Genomic DNA, 19,190 nt, shown 5'->3' with positions numbered 1-19,190 from the left:
GAATGCTGCAGTGGTGACATTAAACTCTTCAGCTCCGTAGTAACTGCTAGGTACTCGGTGAGGTGCAAACAAATCTCTTTTCAGTTGGATTTCCAAAGGTTAGTAGGGATTTTCATAGCTGTCAATTGGAGATATTTATTATTACTTTTCCCTGACTGTAGCCCTGCAATCCTTTCTGTCTAGGGATGAATTATATCTTAATTCATATTCTTAATTCATATTAATTAGTATATCTTAGTTCAGTTATATCTAGAAGTGCATTTTGCTTCATTTCAAGCAGGACTGGAGATTAGATCACAAAAACTTTTTGTTAAAGCTAACTAGCAATTCTTCAAGAAAGAATTCAAAACTGCACTTTTTCTCCAAGCAAAAGAAATTGCCAACTTTTAGAAGACTGAGGAACTCTTAAATGATACGTTTCAAAACATTTAACAGGAAAATATCTCATGTCTAGCCTGTGTTAGCCTTGGCTAGCTCAACTTTGTACTTTCTTAACACTGTCTTAACTTAAATCACATAATTCTTTTTTTCCTGTTTCTGGTATTTACCCTTCTTTCCCAATAATTTGTAATGAATAGCCACTCCCTGTTGCAGCACCATTTTCTGGCTATAAAATTTCTCTCCTCATCAGTCATTTCTTGGGCACTCTGGTAACTTCACTGAATGGCAACATCTGGTAATGCCAGCTGGAGTTCATCTTCCCTAATCACAAATTAACCTGCTGCCCTCTTAACTCAATCCAGGTGTTAAGGAGAGGAGTTATAAGGAACAAGAGTACTTTGTTGGTCTCTACCTAAAAAGCATAGGTATGTTGGGAATGGTTCTTTCTTATGGTAGTTAAGTTTTGTATTGCTGATGAAAAATGATATCTTATTGCTGGTCTCCTGGGGATGATTTAGAGAACTTGGCTCCATTGTTTTTTACCTCCTTGTTCCCAGTAACCTCTTTTCTGATGCATGGGATGGCTAGTTGAATGCAAATGTAAGTTACTTCCGTAAATTAATTAGATCATTTCCCCTATTATCCTGCCTCTTGCTACAGTAACAGCTAAAGGGGTTTCTTACAAGTTAGAATTCTCTCACGTGTCTTTGTGAATTTTGCTTTTTCTGACAATTAATGTTGAAGTGATATTTTCATGATTTTACTTAAAGTTCTGGAACCTTAACTGAAAAAAAAATCAGTTTGAGTGTCTTTATTTAGGTACTGTTCTGATTTTAAATTATATATTCTATGCCTTCTCTTTCAAAAGTCATCATAATGGCCATTTTCTGCTCTGGATTACTTTTCTCCCATTTCTTATATATATTTTGCTCTAGAAAAGCAAGTAGCAAGTTACATAACTAAAATGCAAAGGACAATGTTTTCTTGGCTTTTGGGTTTTTAAAAGAAATTACAATATTTTAAGAACAAAGCTGTTGGCATCAGATTGGCTGTCTGTATTTTACATAGATTTGACTGCGTTTTTAATCTACCTGCTCTCATGAAACTGTTTGCAAAAATGAGAAATTCAAGCCACCTGGATTTTTCACGTTTCCTGACTAAAGGCTGGGATGTTGGGAATCAAGCAATGCTGTTCCTAGGAAACATTTCCTGCACAGGTAGCAATAGCAGCATTTGGCGAAATTTCACAAACAGCTGGGTGTACCAGGTGTCAGAGATGGGCATCAGCCTGCACTACCTTTATCCTTGGTTGCGGTGCACGAAAAAGAGTTGGGAACGAGTTTTCAGGCTCGTGAGAACGATGAGCCAATGCTTTTGAGGTTTTCCCTTTTAAACCCACACCCACTTGTTTGCTGGGCAGCAGATGAGAAGCAGGGGGCATTCGGCACCGCAGCGGTGATTTTGCCAAGTCCCATTTCAGTGAAGAATTATCCAGACCCTGCTGCATGTGGGTTTAAAGCCCTGGGCGCTCAGAGCTCCTCCTCACTGCTTCACTCAAGGAGCCTTGCGGGCTATTGTTTGCAATCAGAAGACAGATTTGCTCCCACAAATTGTTGCTCTTTATCCCGGCAGCTCAAATTAGGTTTGTTCTAGGGAAGCACACCGGGGCGTCCTGACTTTACAGAACAGGCTACACCTTGACTCCTACCGGTCACCAGAAGTTTGATCAAATAAAGGGGAAATTCAGTCCAAAATCTTGTAACTAACACAAATTGCCCTGCTGTGTTTATTCCCAGATAAAATCCAGAAATGTCTCTCTCGTCCCTTCTGGTGGGGAACTCATGGTACACGCAGGACTGGGTAGGAGCTTTTATACTCTGCTTGGGATATGGAGGGGAAGAAAAGGGGAAAATCACGGCAATTACAATTTTCCTCAAAGGGTGAAGCAGGGGCTAATTTTAAAAACTCTCGATCTGATACCTGACAAACTCCGTAGGAATGCCGAGATCTCTCTGCGGCCCATCTCCCGTGCTCGGCTGTGTTGTTCGGTCCATTGTTCACCAAACGAGGGGCAAAGTGCTCCCTCCGCCTGTCCCGTGAGCCTGGGGGTGCCTGCAGGGCCCTGCTGGGACAGAGCCGGGGCTCTCAGCGAGGTTAATACAATCACAAACACTCGGATCGAGCGCACTGACCTCCCGAGCGATGGGAGAGAACCTGGGGTGGCAGTCCAGGAGAAGGCATCTCAGCCGCTGCTTGTCGCCCTGGGTCGTCACTGAAATAAATGGGCAGGAGATCTTTCTCCTTTTTAATGCCTTTATTAAGAAGAATCAGCTCAGGTGGGGAGAAATCGACGGGTCGCGCCCACGCCGCCGCTGCTCCCAGGCGTGGCACGGAGGAGGAGGATGACACAGCTTTGTCCACTGGTCTGCAGACAGAGCTGGGGATTCTGTTCTCACGGGAGATTAGGAGATTCCTGCTTTTTTGTCTAACACCCCGGGGCGTCTCTTTAATCAACATCTTTCAGGTTAGGGTGAGAAGCAAAAAGGATCCAAGCAGGTACAGGACTACGCTCCCATCCTTAGACGTCACTTAGGTCACTTGTTGGCTCCTAATTTTAGGGGTTTTCCTGTAAAAACTGTAAAAATTCAGGACTCAATGCATTTTTCATCTGCATACTGGCTCTGATGTCACTCCCATTCTCCTCGTACCTCGAGGGTCTGTCCCGTGTCCCTCCCTGGCAAGCGGCCAGCATCAGGGGGACAATGGTTAATCACCTGCCATTAACAGGTAATTGAAGAACTCTTCTTTAACAGTGAAACTAACTTACAGCAACTGGTCTGACTTGTTTTTAACTCTGCAACCAAAAAAAAAAAAATACAACTTTCTATTCATAACGGTCACCAGCTCGTTTCTGCCATCCCAGCCTGCCTTCTCTCTTGACAGCAGCATCTTCCATGTGCCTGAACAGCCCGACTCCTTTGTGATTCCTGTCCAGTAGAAGAGAAAATACCACAATGAAACATTTTTGCTTAGCATTTAGAGGCTGAATTTGCTGTCGGTTCAGTATCTCTGTAGCAGACCTACAAATTATTCACAAGGAAAGCTAAGAAAGCCCTGTCCTTTCCCGTTAGGCTGGAGCTGGGATGGGCATGCAGACTGGGACTTTTCTGTGGACAGCTAATGTGCTGGTCACCTTTTCCAATGGGAGCTCTGCTGCAGGCTGGAAATTTCTATCTCTTGGGAAAAATCCTATTGAAGAGTGACATTGAAAGGACAGTACACTTTTCTGTGAAGTGTCAAGTTTTATACATTTTTGCTGGAAGTATTGAATGAACTGGAATGAGATCAGACAAGGAATTGTTTTGTGCTCTTGTTTGTGCATTTGTAGAGTAACCTGATAGGTCTAACTCCTCACTTTTCTTGTGTGACTCTCCCACAGAACATAAGGAGAAGAGAAGCAGCTAAAAAATGGGCAGATAGTTCCTGAAACTGCTTTGATACTCAAACACAATCCCTGTGATGGGAGAGGGCTGGAATTGAATCTCCTGAAAATGTTCAGCAACAGCTTAAGGAGTAAGGAGCAATATTCTGCTGTACTTGTGGCCTGCAATAACCTTTCAAAGAGCTGGCACAGCTTTGGGGACTGTATTAGTTCCCAGGTGTAACTTATTTAGTGAGCTCAGCAGGCACTGCCTGCCTGGCTGTGGAGGTCGTCAAGCTCAGCTTCCCTGCATGCTCATACCAGCTTTGGGGAAGAGTTTTGAAGCACCACACTGGCACTGGTACACCTGGGGTCCATCTACAGCTGGTTATTTGAGCATTTCCTGCTTATTAGCAATTCTCAGAGTTGCTTCAAATGAGAGACAAATTCCTGTCCTCAAACTACCTGGCAAGCTTTTGGGACATATTTGTTTTAATTTGAGTAATTAAAATTTGTTCACAGCAATGAATGTCAGTATCAGCACGGTTCTGCTGCACATTTATTGAAGCCACAGATGAAACTATGGCCTTGTGAGTAGCTGATTTCTGCCTGGCCTACAAAAGGTCAGGACTCTGGAGTGGATATTGTTTGTCAGGCACTGCAGTTGTACACAGGAACACACAACTTTAATGAGGATGGCAGCTCAGCAAGAGGCTGGAGATGTGCCTCCTGGGATTCCTTTCTTTTGGAATCCCTTTCTTCCACTGTCTTTCATCCTGCCCCACAAACAGGGATGGAGGTTTGCAAGTCAAAGGAGAATAATTTTGTACTTCAATGGTGCTGGCTTCTGTGAAATGTAACTCCCAGCATGTGGTCATGCTTTGCATTGAGCTGGTTAGGATTATTTAGAATTCTGTGCCTTTTTATTTTTATCAGGCCTGAAAAGAATGGATGATCTAAAATGGTGCTTTATTTTGCACTGCTGTGGACAGGCTGCCAAACACGAGGGACAATTTGAGTTTCTAACAGTTTTGTTGTCAAACACTACTTTAAAAGTTATTTTCAGTAAGGTACTATTCAGAACTTACTTGCATGTTCTGTTGTAATTGGGTTTTACCTGTTGTCACAGTCATTCCAGTGACAACTCTGCTGATGCGTTTTTAAGGAGGAAAAAGGGAAGAAAACATTTGTGGTCTTTGAAGGAGCTTTTTATTCACCTTGCTATTATTTGCTTTTGATCTAATTCTCTCTGTGTAATGATTGTAAAAAACTTACATTATTTCATAATGTTTACTATCTAATTTTAGCTGGCATTTAGCCCTTACCACTGAATTCACATAATAAAGCATGCACATTTAAAGCATTTCCATATAAAATTCTTACCAAGGTGTTAATCCTGTATTACAAAAGCCCTTTCTCAGTAGAACATGTATTGCACTAACCATAAATGCTGTACTCAGACTGATTGAACTCACAGCAGCAAGGTACAGGGCCTGTGATGTTCTTCAGAATCCTGATGCATTTACCAGATCTGCTCAGATTGAATTACTTGAACGGTGTGATCTGTAAAAACATTTGTGCATGCAATTTTTTTTCATACTACCCCAACAGTAGTTTCTAATAATACTGTTTAGGAAGTATGACTGACCAGAAGTGTATAATTTTTTAATTATAAGCTCCATTCAACTTAACTTACTCTGATTTTTAAAATATAATCTGTAAGTTGGAAAGAACTTGGTATGTATTGTGTATTTCTCGGTGCTAAAGACTTTCAGCAGCAAAAGCTATTGCTTATGTCTTTTGGGTGAGAAAAAAAATTCAAGAAAATAGGCTGAGCTGTGCTACATCCTCAGTCTTTTGAATTCTTGCATGTTGAATCATGAAAGGCAGATCTTAACTGTCTTTTAGAATCAGGGTAATTGGAATAGGCCTAATTTTTTCTGTCTCAGAAAAGACAATAGTTTGTGTTAATATAATGAAGTTAATGAAATAAATTACATTAGTTTGTAGTGCTTCTGCTGTGGTCTTTGATATTTCAGAATCAGAGAGTTCCTTTCAAGGCTACTTTTAGCTTTTTTATCCTGCCATCTTGCTTTAGCACACATCCACCCCATTGCTGTGCAGAGCAGCAGCACTAACAGTGAGCCCGTGTTGGAGTCTCCAGCTACACCTGGAGTTCACTTATGCAAAAAGAGTTAAGAATACAGGAGCTATTTATCTGAGAGTTGAAGAGAAAATGAACAGTTCTCTCATATGGACATGCTTGGCAGGGTCTCGTTACCGTGTGAGGACAGTGTAACCTTGTTCCTCCAGCTCGGTGTTACCCCAGCAAACCTCTCAGCTCCTGGCGGTCAGAAGTGCCCTTTTTTACAGAAAGCAGAGGGGGTGAGGGTGGCTGTGGGAGGTGCAGCTGTGGCCCAGCTGCAGCAGGTGACTGCTGCACTTTGTCATTGCTGTCCCACGGGGGTCAGACCAGGCTGCTCAGGGCTTGCTCAGTCACAGCCCGGGAGCTGCTGGGGCTGGAGGCTGCGCGAGCTCCCAGGTACACTGCCCCACAGCCGTGCTGTCCTCAGAGGTGAAAAGGTTTACTGGAGAGCAAACCTGCACCTCTGCTGCTGCAGCAGGTGCCTGTGGTGTTTAACAGGTCTCTCCAAAGCTATTTCTTCTCCAGCTTCTACAAGAGCCATTCCCTCGGCTGTGACTCCCAGGCAGGTGTTCCAGGCCTGCCCATCTTGGTGTCCCTCTGCTGAATTTGCCTCTCTTCCTTAGCTGCTTCATAGACTGTATAATTTATTTTTGCCCCTGAAATTGTTCTACATTTTCAGCATCCCACAGACAGATGCATATCTCTAATTTCCTTTGGAGGCTCCACCTTGGTCTGTGGGATTCAACAACACACTATCTTCACCGTAAGTGTTCTGCTAAACTGGCTTTTGAAAAAACATTTCCTATTTACTGAGTCCTCTGTAATACAGTGGCGTTGTTTGGTTGCACTGTTGGTCTTCTGTGACATCATTTTGGCTGAAATTTGGATTAACTGAAACATGGAAAGGGTATTTTATATCACTAAAGCCATGGAGACAGTTTTGGGAACTGCAAACTAAAGTCCTCAAGTTCAGACTAGTGCTGTTTAATCTGCAGTGCCCAAACAATTCCTCTGAGACCTCTTATGGTGGTAAAGATACTGCTTTTCCTTTCTAAACAGGTTTGGTTTGTTTTTCCCTGTGGACCATAAACTGCAGCCTAATGAAAGGATGCAGAAAGTTATTTTCCAGCAAGGGGGACAGCCTTAAAGTTGGATATCCATTTAGGGAGAGTGGAAGGAAAAGTGGCTGTGCACATCCGTCAACATCCCAGGCAGGTGTGAACTTGCCCCTATACCATTAAAGTCTTGTTCTCAGCTGAATGAAAAGCCTCCCTGCCATGGGATTTGTCCTAAAACAAGATCTGAGGCCTGCTTGGTTCCAGTGCCTTGTGTGATGGTGGCTCCTGTCCCCATCCGAGCAAGGGGCCTGGCTCCCAGGGAAGCTCCCACTGGACAAACTCTTTGCTCTCAGCTTTTGCTGCATGGGGTGGGACTGGGACAGGTGTTGCCTCTCCTCAGCTCTCTCCCCCTGATCTGGGATTTGCTGAAAAACCTCTGCAGGGAGCTGTGCTCTCCTTTGAGCAGCTCTGTGGGTGCTGCTCCTCTGAAAGTCTGGAATGTGACTTCCCTGGGCTGGGGCAGGGTGAGCTGAAGTCGGGCAATGTGCAAAGTGAATTTTGGCTCATTCTGGGGAGGGGAAACACGACCATAGGTATATCTTACTGCCAAGCATTACATTGTACACTTTTCATGTGTGCCTTTTATGTGCCAGCACACATCCAGGCAAAGGAGGCAGCAGCTGGAGCTGGCCTTCAGCTGTACAGGCACAGGAATGCACAGCTTCATCCCAATGCTTCTGTAGTCAATCTTTCACTCTAAAGGTAAGTACCTAGCCAACCCCCATTACTGCTTGCTGCTTAGAACAAAGGTTTGGACATTAAAGAGCTATTTGGACTTCTGAAATTTATTGCAGAAGAGAGGGCACAGCTGGAGAGCAGTTTTAGTGGGGAAATGCCAGGGTTGCGAAGGGGATTTTTTGGATAAGGCCAAGTGGAAAAGCTGTGCTTGTGTTAAATTCCTGTGGCAGTGGATGGCAGCACCTCAGGACAGTTAAAGGAGTTGCAGACACTGCCATGGCTTATTCATTCCTGTTCTGTTGTTTGGCTCCATGGTGGTTGCTTTGCAACTTGCTTGGGCCCGTTTAGTTTTGTGTTATTTTTTTATCTCCTTGCAATGAACGTTTTGAATCAATCTGTGTTTTACCACCAAGCCTCACACTAAATGCTGAAACAGTTAAAGATGACCTTCCTTGCTATCAGCTGTGCTGTGTGTTCAATGCATATGTGAATTGACTTAAAAGCCTTCAGCATGCTGCATTATATGAAAAATAATTATCTGCACTGCTGTTGCTCAGAGTTGAATTTTTCTGCCAGTTTTGCAGTGAATGCCCCAAAGGATGTGCTTATGCAGCCCTACTTGCTGACTTTGTGCCAGCTGTGGGTGAATTGCAGATCTCTGCAATTGGGCTGTGCTCTCTTGAGCAGTGCATTTGGAGCTGCATTCTTGCCTGTGTGTTCAGGCAGTGCCTGTGGAGCTTGAAACCTGCTGCCCAGATGCTCTTGCAGCATCCAGCTGGCCATGTCAGTAGCTTTGCTAAGAGCTGAAGGGGTTAATCTCTTTGAAGGTCAAAGATGCACATTTCAATGGCAAAAGCTTACCCACTGTGCTCAGTTAAGGAAAACTGTACCACACTGAGTGTATTGGTGTCTGCTGTGTTCCTGTCTGGGCACTTGGGCAGAGGTTGCAGGAGAGAGCGCTTCCTATTCTTCCTGAATCTTTCTTTGTTCTCACCATATCTGCCTGTGGGATTTGTTGTTAGCTGGTGAAAGACATTGTGGCTCTGGGTTGCCATTAGCACTAAGATTAGAGTAAGGATTTCATGGCTCTTGGGTAGGATCCTCAGGAAGTACTTAGAAGTCGTATTTCCAAAAATTCGTAAACTTGCATTTGGGCATAGGCTTTCATGTGTTATTGGGAAGGCAGAAAAAGTGGTTGGCTTTTGTTGGTTTTGTTTACTTCTTATTAAGTTGTATGGCATCATCCTTTGAAAGTTTTAAGGAATAAAAAGTTAATAAGGATAAGTTAATCATAGAAGGTTGGGGACTGTAAAAACCAGAAGTTGTGACCAAATGGAAGTCACTCTTTGCCTAAATGCCCTGATTTGGGAGTGTCTGTCCTGGCAGGAATCAGTAGGTACAGAAATCTAACATTTCACATGTTTGCAGCTTCTTTGATGTCAACTGAAGAAGTGTTGGTGGCCTTAAACTGACACTTAATTGTTTTTCTGAGGGTTGTACAAAATAATAAAAAAACCAGATATTGTTTGCTGTTCCTGAGAGCTTTTGTTAGTTTCAGTAATAGATTAGACACATTACAAGATTTAACAGTTTCATTGAACTGAACTATTTACTCTTTCCTTCAGTAAAAGGATGTTTCTGAAAACAGGACCTAGTACAGGTACTAGTACAGAGTACTTGTGCCAAAATAGTTTCTCTGTTATATACTTAAAATTGAAAATGTTAATCTTAATTGCCTTTGTAATTTACATAGAATTTTTATTCTTTAATAAGAACACTTTTTGTAAACTCATTAATGTTCAAAAAGGGTTTTGCTAGAGTTCCCAACTTTCTATGATGCTCTTATTAACATTTTATTCCTTAAAATTCTTTAACTATATGTGATTTTTGCTGTAAAATGTGATTATTATGCACTCTAGGCTATAGAAAAGCAGAAGCCTTGCAGTTGGTAGCAGTACTGCTCTTGTTTATGATCTTCTGCAAAAAGTGAATTACACCAAATAAGCCAAGGCTTTCATGTAGAGAGGCACAGGATCTGTGGCATCTTTTGTATAATCCATTCCATGATATATTCTCCCAACTACAGAACAGAAATATCAATCTTCTATTTCCATATGCTGTGTCTTCTCTGCCCAACAGATGTTTTGGGTTTTTTCTGGAAAGGATTTACTCCTAGCCCTTATTGTTCTGTAAACAGTTTACCTGAACTCTTAAGAAGTGAATTGAGTGCTGTTGTAATGAATGCCTCTCTGTTCAATTCCCCAGAAATAGCCTGGGTTTCACCCAGATAAACTTGTCTTGTATGTAATTTTTCTGAATAGCCTCAAGATGCAAAAACTCTGCAACTGTTAAACAACTCAGTGAAAAATTATAATGCTCACATAACAGAGATGGAACAAAAATCACTTTGTGCTAGTCAAGAATACCCAGAGGCTTTTCTGTGTGCTGAGTTTTGTTACCCAATGCTCCTATTACAGATGACTTCCCACACTGTGATCTGTAAGTGCTCCAAAAAGAGTATTCTTGGGTTTAGGTGTCCAGGTAATGAGCAGAGTTTGAGCAGACCTGTAAAGCAAACTGGAGGATAAGAATGCCTTAGCCCTGGCCAGATTGGCTTTGGTTAAGGTGGCTCTGCAAAGGCTGCAGAGTGTGGAGGGAAGGAGGCTGTGTTCAAGCAGCTGGGGAGGAGCTGGGCTCTTGACTGCTGGCAGCTCCCCACAAAGGTGTAAGCAGGTCCTCCTAAGACTGTGAAGACAGCAGGAAGGTGACTCTCATCTGATTTATGGAGAGTAGGGAAGTGGGCAGGGCGTTCTGCACGGGGCTTTGAGCTGTAAAATGACAGACACTAAGGAGCTTTAATGAGAACGGTGTGCTGGTGATTGTGCATCAGGCCCATGAGACACAGCTTGCACAAATTGATAAAGCTTCTCCATGAGCAAATCTAAAGGATGCAGCTTTTAGGTATTTCCAATGAACTTGGGAGACTGAAGCACAACAGTTATTTAGCTGGGCAAAGTAAATCTACAACGTTTTTCGTAAGAACTTGATAGACACTTGTAGGGTGCTGCCTGGGCCTTATCAATGTCACCAACGATCTAATTCTTGCTTTCACATTTTCAGGTTTTATTTCAAAGTCAAAAGACAATGATATCTAACACTGATGTTGTTAGCAGGTGTGCACTATTGACTCTGCAACATTTTAGACTTGTGTTCAAACATGATTTTAGATTTTAAAAAATTCCTTCAGTATCAAGCTAGCTTTTGTTTAATGCTTTGAATATTATTCTGAAACAGCTTTCCCTGAATGGAGGCACCGGATTTGATGCTGCAGAACAGATACAGATAACAACAGCAAGATAATAACTATAAAGACAATGAACAAATTTTAATTACACTTGGTATTTTACTCCTTAGCAGTCTGGTGCTCTGCAGGAACAAATGGTCAAATTGGCAGCAGCACGGTGTGCCCACAGCAGACTTCAGACAGAAAACTATTCACAAGAGTCATTACTGAATGCTGATGGCCTTTCCCATAGAAAAAGAAAGCTTGCAATGGTTTCTGCACCTGCAAGGAGTTTCCTAGCAACACCACCGAGGAAACTGTATGCCAGGATTTTCTTTTCAGAGTTCTTTTTGTTGAATATAGCAGCAGTTGTAAAACAAAGGTCAAGAGCAACTTAAGCTCTTCAAAGCAATGTTGTGTATGTATTACACTTACTCAGAGAAGTGTTTGTGTTGTAGTTCTCTGCCTAGAAGATAAATATTGGGTTACAGTGTCATCCAATAGACAACGGTGGTTCAGTTAAACGTGAACATAGCTTAATCTAAAATGTCACTTTTTACTGGGGGAAAATTCCTGTTAGTGTTTATCCTTGTGAAGGAACCAGCAGTCCCTGCTGCCTTCTGCCTGCCTGGCAGCTGGGCACAGCCAGGAGCTTTCTGAGCAGCACAGAACATCACCTGGTCATGGGAACAGACCATCAATCTGACTAAAAAGAAGAAAGGGGAGAATTTGGTTTTTTGATTTGTCTGAGGAGCTGTATGCAGTCACTGTCTCAGTGTGTGCACGGACCTCAGGTGAGTCCCTGCTTCATGCCTTGCCATCAACAACTTCAGGGCAAATGCTGATTTCAGCACAGCACGCACAGGTTCTGTGTCAAAGTACTTGCTGGGCTGGTCCTCGCTGGCTTTGCCACCTTGGGAAGGGGAGAGGTCAGAATTTATCTGTGTTTTATGGATGGGGGAGTTTGGGTGAAGGACTAAGACCCTTTTCAGCCCTCTGGGCTGGGGGTGCAGAGTTACGGGGGAAGATGGGCCACACTCCTGGCCCCTCCAAACTTCTGCTTTTGTCATGCAGAATAAGAACAATGTTTTTGTCTCTTACCAGGACAGATAGTGAGGTGGCCTAAAAAATGCATGCAGTTGTAATAAAAGTTTTTGATCTCTACCCAGTACACTAAATAATCTCTCGTTCTAGAACCCAGTCTAAAAGTGGCATTTTACCAATTGTATTCAATTTTATGTGCAAGACATGGGACAAAGCGTATTACTTGTATTTTTTTTCCTTGTGTTCTGGCTTGATGAAGACATTTTGTACTTAGATCATTGTATGGTGACCTTTCCCCATTAGCTACTTGGAGAAATACAGGTTCTGCATGGTTTAGCGTGTAAGCAGTCCTCTAAAAAATCAGCAGTTACCAGAAATAATTCTCTCTCTTAGCTCCCTGTTTATTAATCTAAATTATGGCTTTGGCTGGAATTTTATACCAAACAAATGTGCTTAAGGCCACCTTGTGTTTCCTTCATTACAAAGGCTCTTGACAAGTGCTAGCACCACCTCCCTCCTCTCAGAAATATTTCCGAGTAATTTGCCAAAGAAAATTAGCGGAGGATAAGGGAAATTTTCAGTGGAAATCTTTCACAGCTAATAGAAAAAATGAAACCCTATTCCATTCAAATAATTTTCTTTTCTTTTAGGTGATGTGACCCCTGCTGTCATGAATCCTCTCTTGCATCCATGCTCTGTTCCTCTGGCAGAAGAAATATGCTGGACCATATCAGACATGAATGCAGATCATGTGCTGGTCACTCAGGAAGCTTTAACAGAGCAGTTAGTGAAAAATTATCCAGGTAACTGGTTTGTTTCTCCCTCCTTTAAAAAGTGGCTGTATCATCAAGCTTGAGTTTCTGGTATTGGACAAGGGATCAGGGAATGCTTACAGGCAAAGCTTGTGAAGGAGTACAGTTAACAGGCAACTGGTAGAATACATGAATGTGCATATTTCTCATCAATCTGTGAGTGTCACTCCATTGACTTGAATGCAATCCTTGCCACAGGTTTTAATAAATCTTTGAGAACTAGACTGTAGTTAAGAGTATGCCCTTTCTGGAGGGTGGGAAAGCACAGAAGTGGTATTTAGGTGCTAGACATGGAACAGCATAAAACAGACTGTTGGATCACAGAGACTCTAAGTCCTTCTTTAAGAGACAGGAACACAGCTGACTTTGACTTCAAAGAGACTGGGTGGGAGTCTACATCTGCTGTTTGCTATCAAAAACTACAACCAGCCTCAAATTCAGGTTTGTTGGTCATATTCTAGCCCTTTCCTTCCTGAAAGGAAATTACTTCCTGAAAGATCATTACTAAATGATCTTTAGTTCTTCACTTCTAGCCCAATGGGTTGGAGCATGGTGCAAATAATGCCAAGGTTGTACATTTGGTTCCCATGTGGACCACTCAAGAGTTGGACTTGTTGATCTTTGCAGTCCCTCCCAACTCAGAATATTCTGTGATTCTGAGGGGGTGGCAGCCACTTCCCTTAAATATTTTCTATATGTCTGAAGAATATCCCATTTTCCTTAGATCTGCAATATCAAAGTGTTATTGTGTTTGAGACTTTGAACAGGCTCATTCTGGCCCTCTCAGGAGGCTGCTTTGTTTGATACTGAGCTCTTCTTTTGAGTCCTCTTAGCCTTACAGTTCTATGAATGTTATAGGCTGATCTGGTAGGCATTAAACCAGTGGGAAAAAATATTAAGGCAATCCCACAAACTGGCACAGAATCATGGCAGGAATGTCATTGCAGTCAATAAGTGCACTGAGATAACCACAAGGCAGAATTTTAGGCCAGCCAGAAGTAGCATTCTCAAAGTTTGTAGGGTCTGAAGGTATTTCTTGCTGTGTTTTCACACTGCTGGAAGTTCTTAATTTGGTGGGCAGGAGGTCAGCTGTGACACCTGATGGAAACCTGCAGCTGAGACCAGTCTCAGTGAGGTAATAAATTGACATCTGACCAAACTACACCAGAAACTTCAGAGTGATGAAAGCCTCTGTTAAATACATGCCAGGAGGGAAATGCTTTGAACAAGAGGTTGTTTGGTTTGTACCTGGCAGAAAGTCAGGTACAAAGTCTCTCTCATGAATATCATATTCTGACAGACACAAAGACAACGTCCTTGCTCCCTCACAGTGGTGCTGCAGTGGCAACACAACTGGCCTTTTACCTAAAAGTTTTGGGTATTTCATTTTCAGATGATTTCAGGCCTGTTGTATCAGAGAGATCTTTTGGCCAGCACCCATTTTATTTGAAAACTTGTTTCTGATTTGAAGTATATGTCTCTTTGTTCTAGGCATTGCAGTGCCCTCCCACAATGTATTATATAATATCCTTGGCACTCTAATTAAGGAAAGAAAAATCTATCATACAGGAGAAGGATATTTCATTGTGACTCCCAACACTTACTTTATCACAAATGATGCCACAGAAGACAAGAGAAGGATCCTGTTGGAGGACAGTTGTTGCTGTTCATCACCTTCCATCACTTACCTGGTCAACATTAAGCCCTGCACAGACCTAGTGAAAGAAAGCATTCCTACAGTACCCTGTTACAGATCCTGCCATTGCTTCTCTCACCAAAAGATGCTCTGTGAACAAAGGCATCAGCAGGTGATGAGCCATGGATCTAAGGGAGAGGGAAAGAGAGGCTGCAGTGAATTGAAGTCTTCAATTCGAACTCAAGGCATCTCCACATCTGCTGAGAACCATTCCTGGGACGCCATCAAATCCCTGACATCTGTGAAAGCAAAGCTGAAAGGCAAAATGTTTGGCCTTGGCCTTTTCTGGAGAAGTGGTTCTAAGAAAGAAAAACACAAGAAAGAGTACTCCACTTTTTCAGGCCAGTTTCCTCCCCAGGAGTGGCCAGTCAGGGATGAAGATGACTTAGACAACATCCCACGTGATATTGAACATGAAATCATCAAGCGTGTTAACCCTACTCTCACAGTTGATAATTTGATTAAACACACAATATTAATGCAGAGGTTTGAGGAGCAGAAAAAATGTATCATTAAAGAGAAAAAATGCATCAGTTATGGCACCTTGGCTGAAGTGCCAACACTCAGGCAAAACCATCTTTCAAAGGATTGTATTCAAAGGGCACCAAGTAAAACAGCAAAACACACCAGGAAAACCAAATCAAAGAAGAAAAAGCAGATTAGCAGGGCCAGCAGGAAATCTCACATACAGAAGCCAACATCCCAAAATGTGAAACTGGAAGAGAGCTTTCCACTGCCCATCAAAAACCCAGAGCCACCTGATGCAGCAGTGGAGTCCCACGTGATATACAAGAAGCAGATTAAGAATCCCTTCCAGGGCCTGCCATGGAGACCTCGCAGCTTTCATGCCAGAGGGCACCAAGGTGGTGGCAACAGTCAGCTCAAGGGCCAGACTCAAAGGGGAGGAAGGGCTTCCCAAAGGCCACAGTCCTGGGCCTCCTCAGGACCCTTTGGTTGTGAAACTGAAAGGCTGCGTGCAGAAAGTGAGGCTGACAAAGCTAAGCAAAACAACCTACTCCCTGCTAAGAGGTCTGGCCTTCCATTAAAGAAAGACAGCTTCAGTGAAAATAGCAGCTGTCCACAAGGAAGTAATCTGCAAATAGATAACAGAAGTAGACACTTCCTGGAAAGCAATATTTCGGAAGAAAATGTCTATAAAAGAATAGTAAAAAAAAAATCCCCTTGCTCCTGCATTGAAGATAGTGGTGTGTGCAAAGAGGATGCAGAATTTCCATTCTACCTGGAAGATGAGCATTGCAGATGCAAAGCAGGCACTGTAAGTGAGCTCTTAGATCAAACAGCCAGTGAGTTTCAAAATGTCCATCTTTCAAATTACGTGGCCAGTGTTAATCTGGCCCCAAAAAACGGTGTGAAACACAGCCCAAAGACTGATAAAAAGAGTGAACTTCTATTTAGCTATGACTGTGCCAGCCATCCTGGATCAATGGAGCTGGAAAGGGAAGGGTTTACTGACAACTCCCACCCTCTGTACCGGAAGGGACACGATGGTGACACCTGCACCTTGGCACATCTGGATGACAATTCTGAACACCTGTCCCCTGGCCATGCCTCCTCAGACACACAAGGCTGGGGTACAGCTGTGTCCCTGAAAGCCTCTCAGGTCAGTACCTGCCCTGCCCAGCACGACACAGCCACAAATAAACGTGATATAAGGTATAAGGGGAGTGCCAGCCTTGCAGAATCACCCGATGGCTCAAAGGAGCATCCAACACCAGACTGCACAGAGGAAAGCTGGCTGTGCAGTCAGGTTCTCCTGAGAGGCCACAGAAAGGCTGAAGAAAGTGGCCTCACTGACTGTGGGAAGGGCTCAGCCGTGGCAGATTTCTGCCAGGCTGACTCTGGTGCTGGCACGTGGCAGAGCTTCACCCGTGAGGAGGGTGAAGGAGCAGCACGCTGTGCTTTGGGCTCGTGGAGCACAGAAGTGAGAGCCCCCCCAGGACAGCAAGAGCAGCTTGTACAGAATACCTGTCCTGTGAGCCCAGAACAGAACCACTCAGAAGGGACAGAAACCCACAGCATCACAGGAGACAGTGGAATCGACTCCCCAAGGTAAGAAAACACGTGACACTAAGATGCTTTATCTCCAAACTGACCATCAGATTTAGGAAGAAATGTTGCAGTAAATCACAAACTCCTTCCCCAACAACATTTGTAAAATGTTTTACATTTGTTAAAAAAAAAAGTAAAAATTACATTTGCAAAAAAAAAAAACCTCTATTTTTTTTTTAGATTTCGGTGTTATGACCCAGAAATATCCAAACTGCATAGTTCTGCTAAGTCCTTTAACATGAACATTCTCCCCAAATTGCTGCTGCATTTTGCATTTGTTTTCATGAGGCACAAGTTCTGTCTTGCAGGCAGAGATGACCAAGGACATGGTGTTTGACAAGCTGCAGTTTGCAGGCAGGTTCAGCTCACACAGATCTTGGATATTGCCATGGATTCTCCAGCTGTACATAAAGAATAGAGATCCTGTAAAATTTAAAGTGGAAAATACCATTTGACCTGCTCACAACTGACAGAATGTGTACATCACCTGAGTTTTCACAGTGTAGATTTTGCCTGTAACTACACCTGAAAATCCCTTAATGGAAAATAATTGGTATGAAACAAACTTTTACACAGTTGTACATGGAGCTCCAAAACTCAAGTAAATTGGCAAGAATATATGTTAAAAATCACATCCTTTTTTTTGTTTTTTCAGCAACAGGTCTTCTTAATATCTTAAATGAGTGGTATTTGACTGTAATTACACCATTGGAGTCCTCATTAGGGTGGTACTGTCACCTTGAGAAGCCAGAATATGAAGGAACAAACCACAAACTACAGTTCCTAAGGGAATGCTGCTCATTGTTAATTTTTCCCTTGAGCAGCTCTTGGCTGTGCACCCTTCCAAGCACATTTCCTGTGTATTACTTGGACATGAAGATTTGAAATCTTTAGCAAAATGTATTTCAGAGGATCATTTTGACTGTTTGTACCTATGCCCATCTGTGGCACTAAAAGCTAAGCCAACTCAGTACATTTTTGGAATGTGGAGTCTGACTTTCTGATAATTGTATTATTTTAGGTGGACTGAAAAGAAGATGAAGCTTCCTGCCAAAATCTAAAAGTATAAATAACAATGCAAAAAGGAGGACAAGTGAAAAGAACAATTGCAACAACATTCCTTCATTCATCTAACTCTGGTTGTGAATATTTGATTATTTTTGCAAAGAGATTGGTAAACTTTCCCCTTGTAACAAGGTAACCATGGAGCTGGTCACATCAGTGAGGCAGTCTCTAAATCAAAGCTGTTAGTTAAAACTTTTGACAGTAGTGTCTGGAGAGGTCATGTGTGTTTTGTTTGCCCTCATCTTTAATTATTTTGTGTGTGTGTCCCTGTGCTAATAAAAGTGAGAAGTGGCATTCTTTGCTCAGCCCACACCAGTGAGCTGGAGGGGGTTTGTGTTTCTCCACTGGAACTGCAGTTGGACAGGGCTGTTTCACTCTGTAACTCTGCAAAGCGTTTCCTGCTTGGGCACAGAAATCAGCGCACGCTTCACTTTCCCTGCTGGAAAACAAAACAAAACAAAAAAAAGAACAAGCTTACTACCACAATTCCTTCAGTCCCAGGGTTCTCTGGGAACTCTGCTGTGTGCTGCAGTGCTCCCAGCCCTCCTCAGTCTGCCTGCTGTGTTTGTATCTGCAGAGCAGGGTTTAGTTTTTGCACAGAAGTGCTGGCGGCAGGAGACAAGGGAAGGCCAGCGCCACTGCTGTGGGCCCTGCTCTGCTCCTGACCTTCCCATTCCCTGAGGAATCCACATCCCGGCAGCTGCCGGCATTGCTGCACACCTTTTACTTCCTAAGGCTACTTTTGATTTCTTCCTCTCGCTTTATCCCTGTAGCTACAAGCAGATTGCGCCGGGCTCATGCTGCGTGTCGCCACAGGCTTGTGGATTTTAAATCTCAGTCATTTGGTCACACTGCCCTTTCCTACTTCAGACTTTTCACTACTACTGAACGCTTCTCTGCGGTAGTAACCGAGGCTAGAGTCGCAGCCTGTAGAGGTATGGAGGTTTGTTCTGGGCGGGCAGGGCCCTGGCCGGGCCGGGCCGAGCCCTCATGGCGGGCCCGTCATGGCGGCCGCCCCCTCCCAGCGTGCGGCGCGCGCGGGGTGCGCCGGGACTTGCAGTCCTCGCGTTGTCCCCCGGGGCACGCCGGGAGTTGTGGTCCCACGCCGACGGCCGCAGGCGATTGGCTGCCGCACCGCTTGGCCCCGCCCCCGCGCTGCCGGATCCGCCGTCCATTGGCCGCCGGGCGCCTGGGCCGCTCGGAGCGTGACGCGCGGCGAGCGCGCGGCTGGTGCGGAGCGCGGCGTGGCGGAGCGGCGGCGGCGAGCGGAGATGCCCGAGGCCACCCGGTGCAGCAGCAGCAGCAGCAGCAGCGGGGCCGAGTCGGGCTCCGACTGCTCCATGGACACCGAGGGCGTCCCGGAGAGCGGCCGCCGGCGGCACAAGGTACCAGGGAAGGGCTCCGGGTACGGCCTGGCCGCGCCCGCCCGCGGAGGCCTCGGATGGCGGCCGCCCGCAGCGCCGGCGGCGCGGGCCG

At 44.0% G+C, this 19,190-nt stretch overlaps 2 protein-coding genes across 4 annotated transcripts in view; both read left to right on the top strand.

The window, feature by feature from the left end:
* Positions 1 to 770: 770 nt before the first annotated feature.
* STOX1 (storkhead box 1) lies at positions 771 to 17,781 on the top strand. 2 transcript variants are annotated; one of them, XM_039696251.1, is made up of 4 exons: positions 771 to 806; positions 12,722 to 12,874; positions 14,375 to 16,649; positions 17,671 to 17,781. In XM_039696251.1, the coding sequence occupies exons 2-4, from the start codon at positions 12,742 to 12,744 to the stop codon at positions 17,708 to 17,710; spliced, it is 2,448 nt and encodes an 815-aa protein (XP_039552185.1). In that variant the 5' UTR covers positions 771 to 806; positions 12,722 to 12,741; the 3' UTR covers positions 17,711 to 17,781. The 2 variants fall into 2 exon arrangements, with proteins under 2 accessions (XP_039552185.1, XP_039552184.1); XM_039696250.1 differs by lacking the exon at positions 771 to 806 and adding an exon at positions 4,339 to 4,392.
* Positions 17,782 to 18,703: 922 nt separating this feature from the next.
* Positions 18,704 to 19,190, top strand: part of LOC120496120 (nucleolar RNA helicase 2-like) — an 11,348-nt gene continuing 10,861 nt past the window's right edge. For both annotated transcript variants that reach the window (XM_039696253.1, XM_039696252.1), the window contains exon 1: positions 18,704 to 19,099. In XM_039696253.1, the coding sequence (XP_039552187.1) occupies positions 18,719 to 19,099 (381 nt within the window). In that variant the 5' untranslated portion in view covers positions 18,704 to 18,718. The remainder of the gene's footprint in view (positions 19,100 to 19,190) is intronic.

The sequence above is a fragment of the Passer montanus genome, unplaced genomic scaffold (assembly GCF_014805655.1).
Source record: "Passer montanus isolate IOZ18808 unplaced genomic scaffold, ASM1480565v1 scaffold96, whole genome shotgun sequence".
In the NCBI taxonomy this organism is placed as follows: domain Eukaryota; kingdom Metazoa; phylum Chordata; class Aves; order Passeriformes; family Passeridae; genus Passer; species Passer montanus.
Note: the sequence above shows the minus strand (reverse complement) of the source record. Positions and strands in the feature narration are given on the sequence as shown.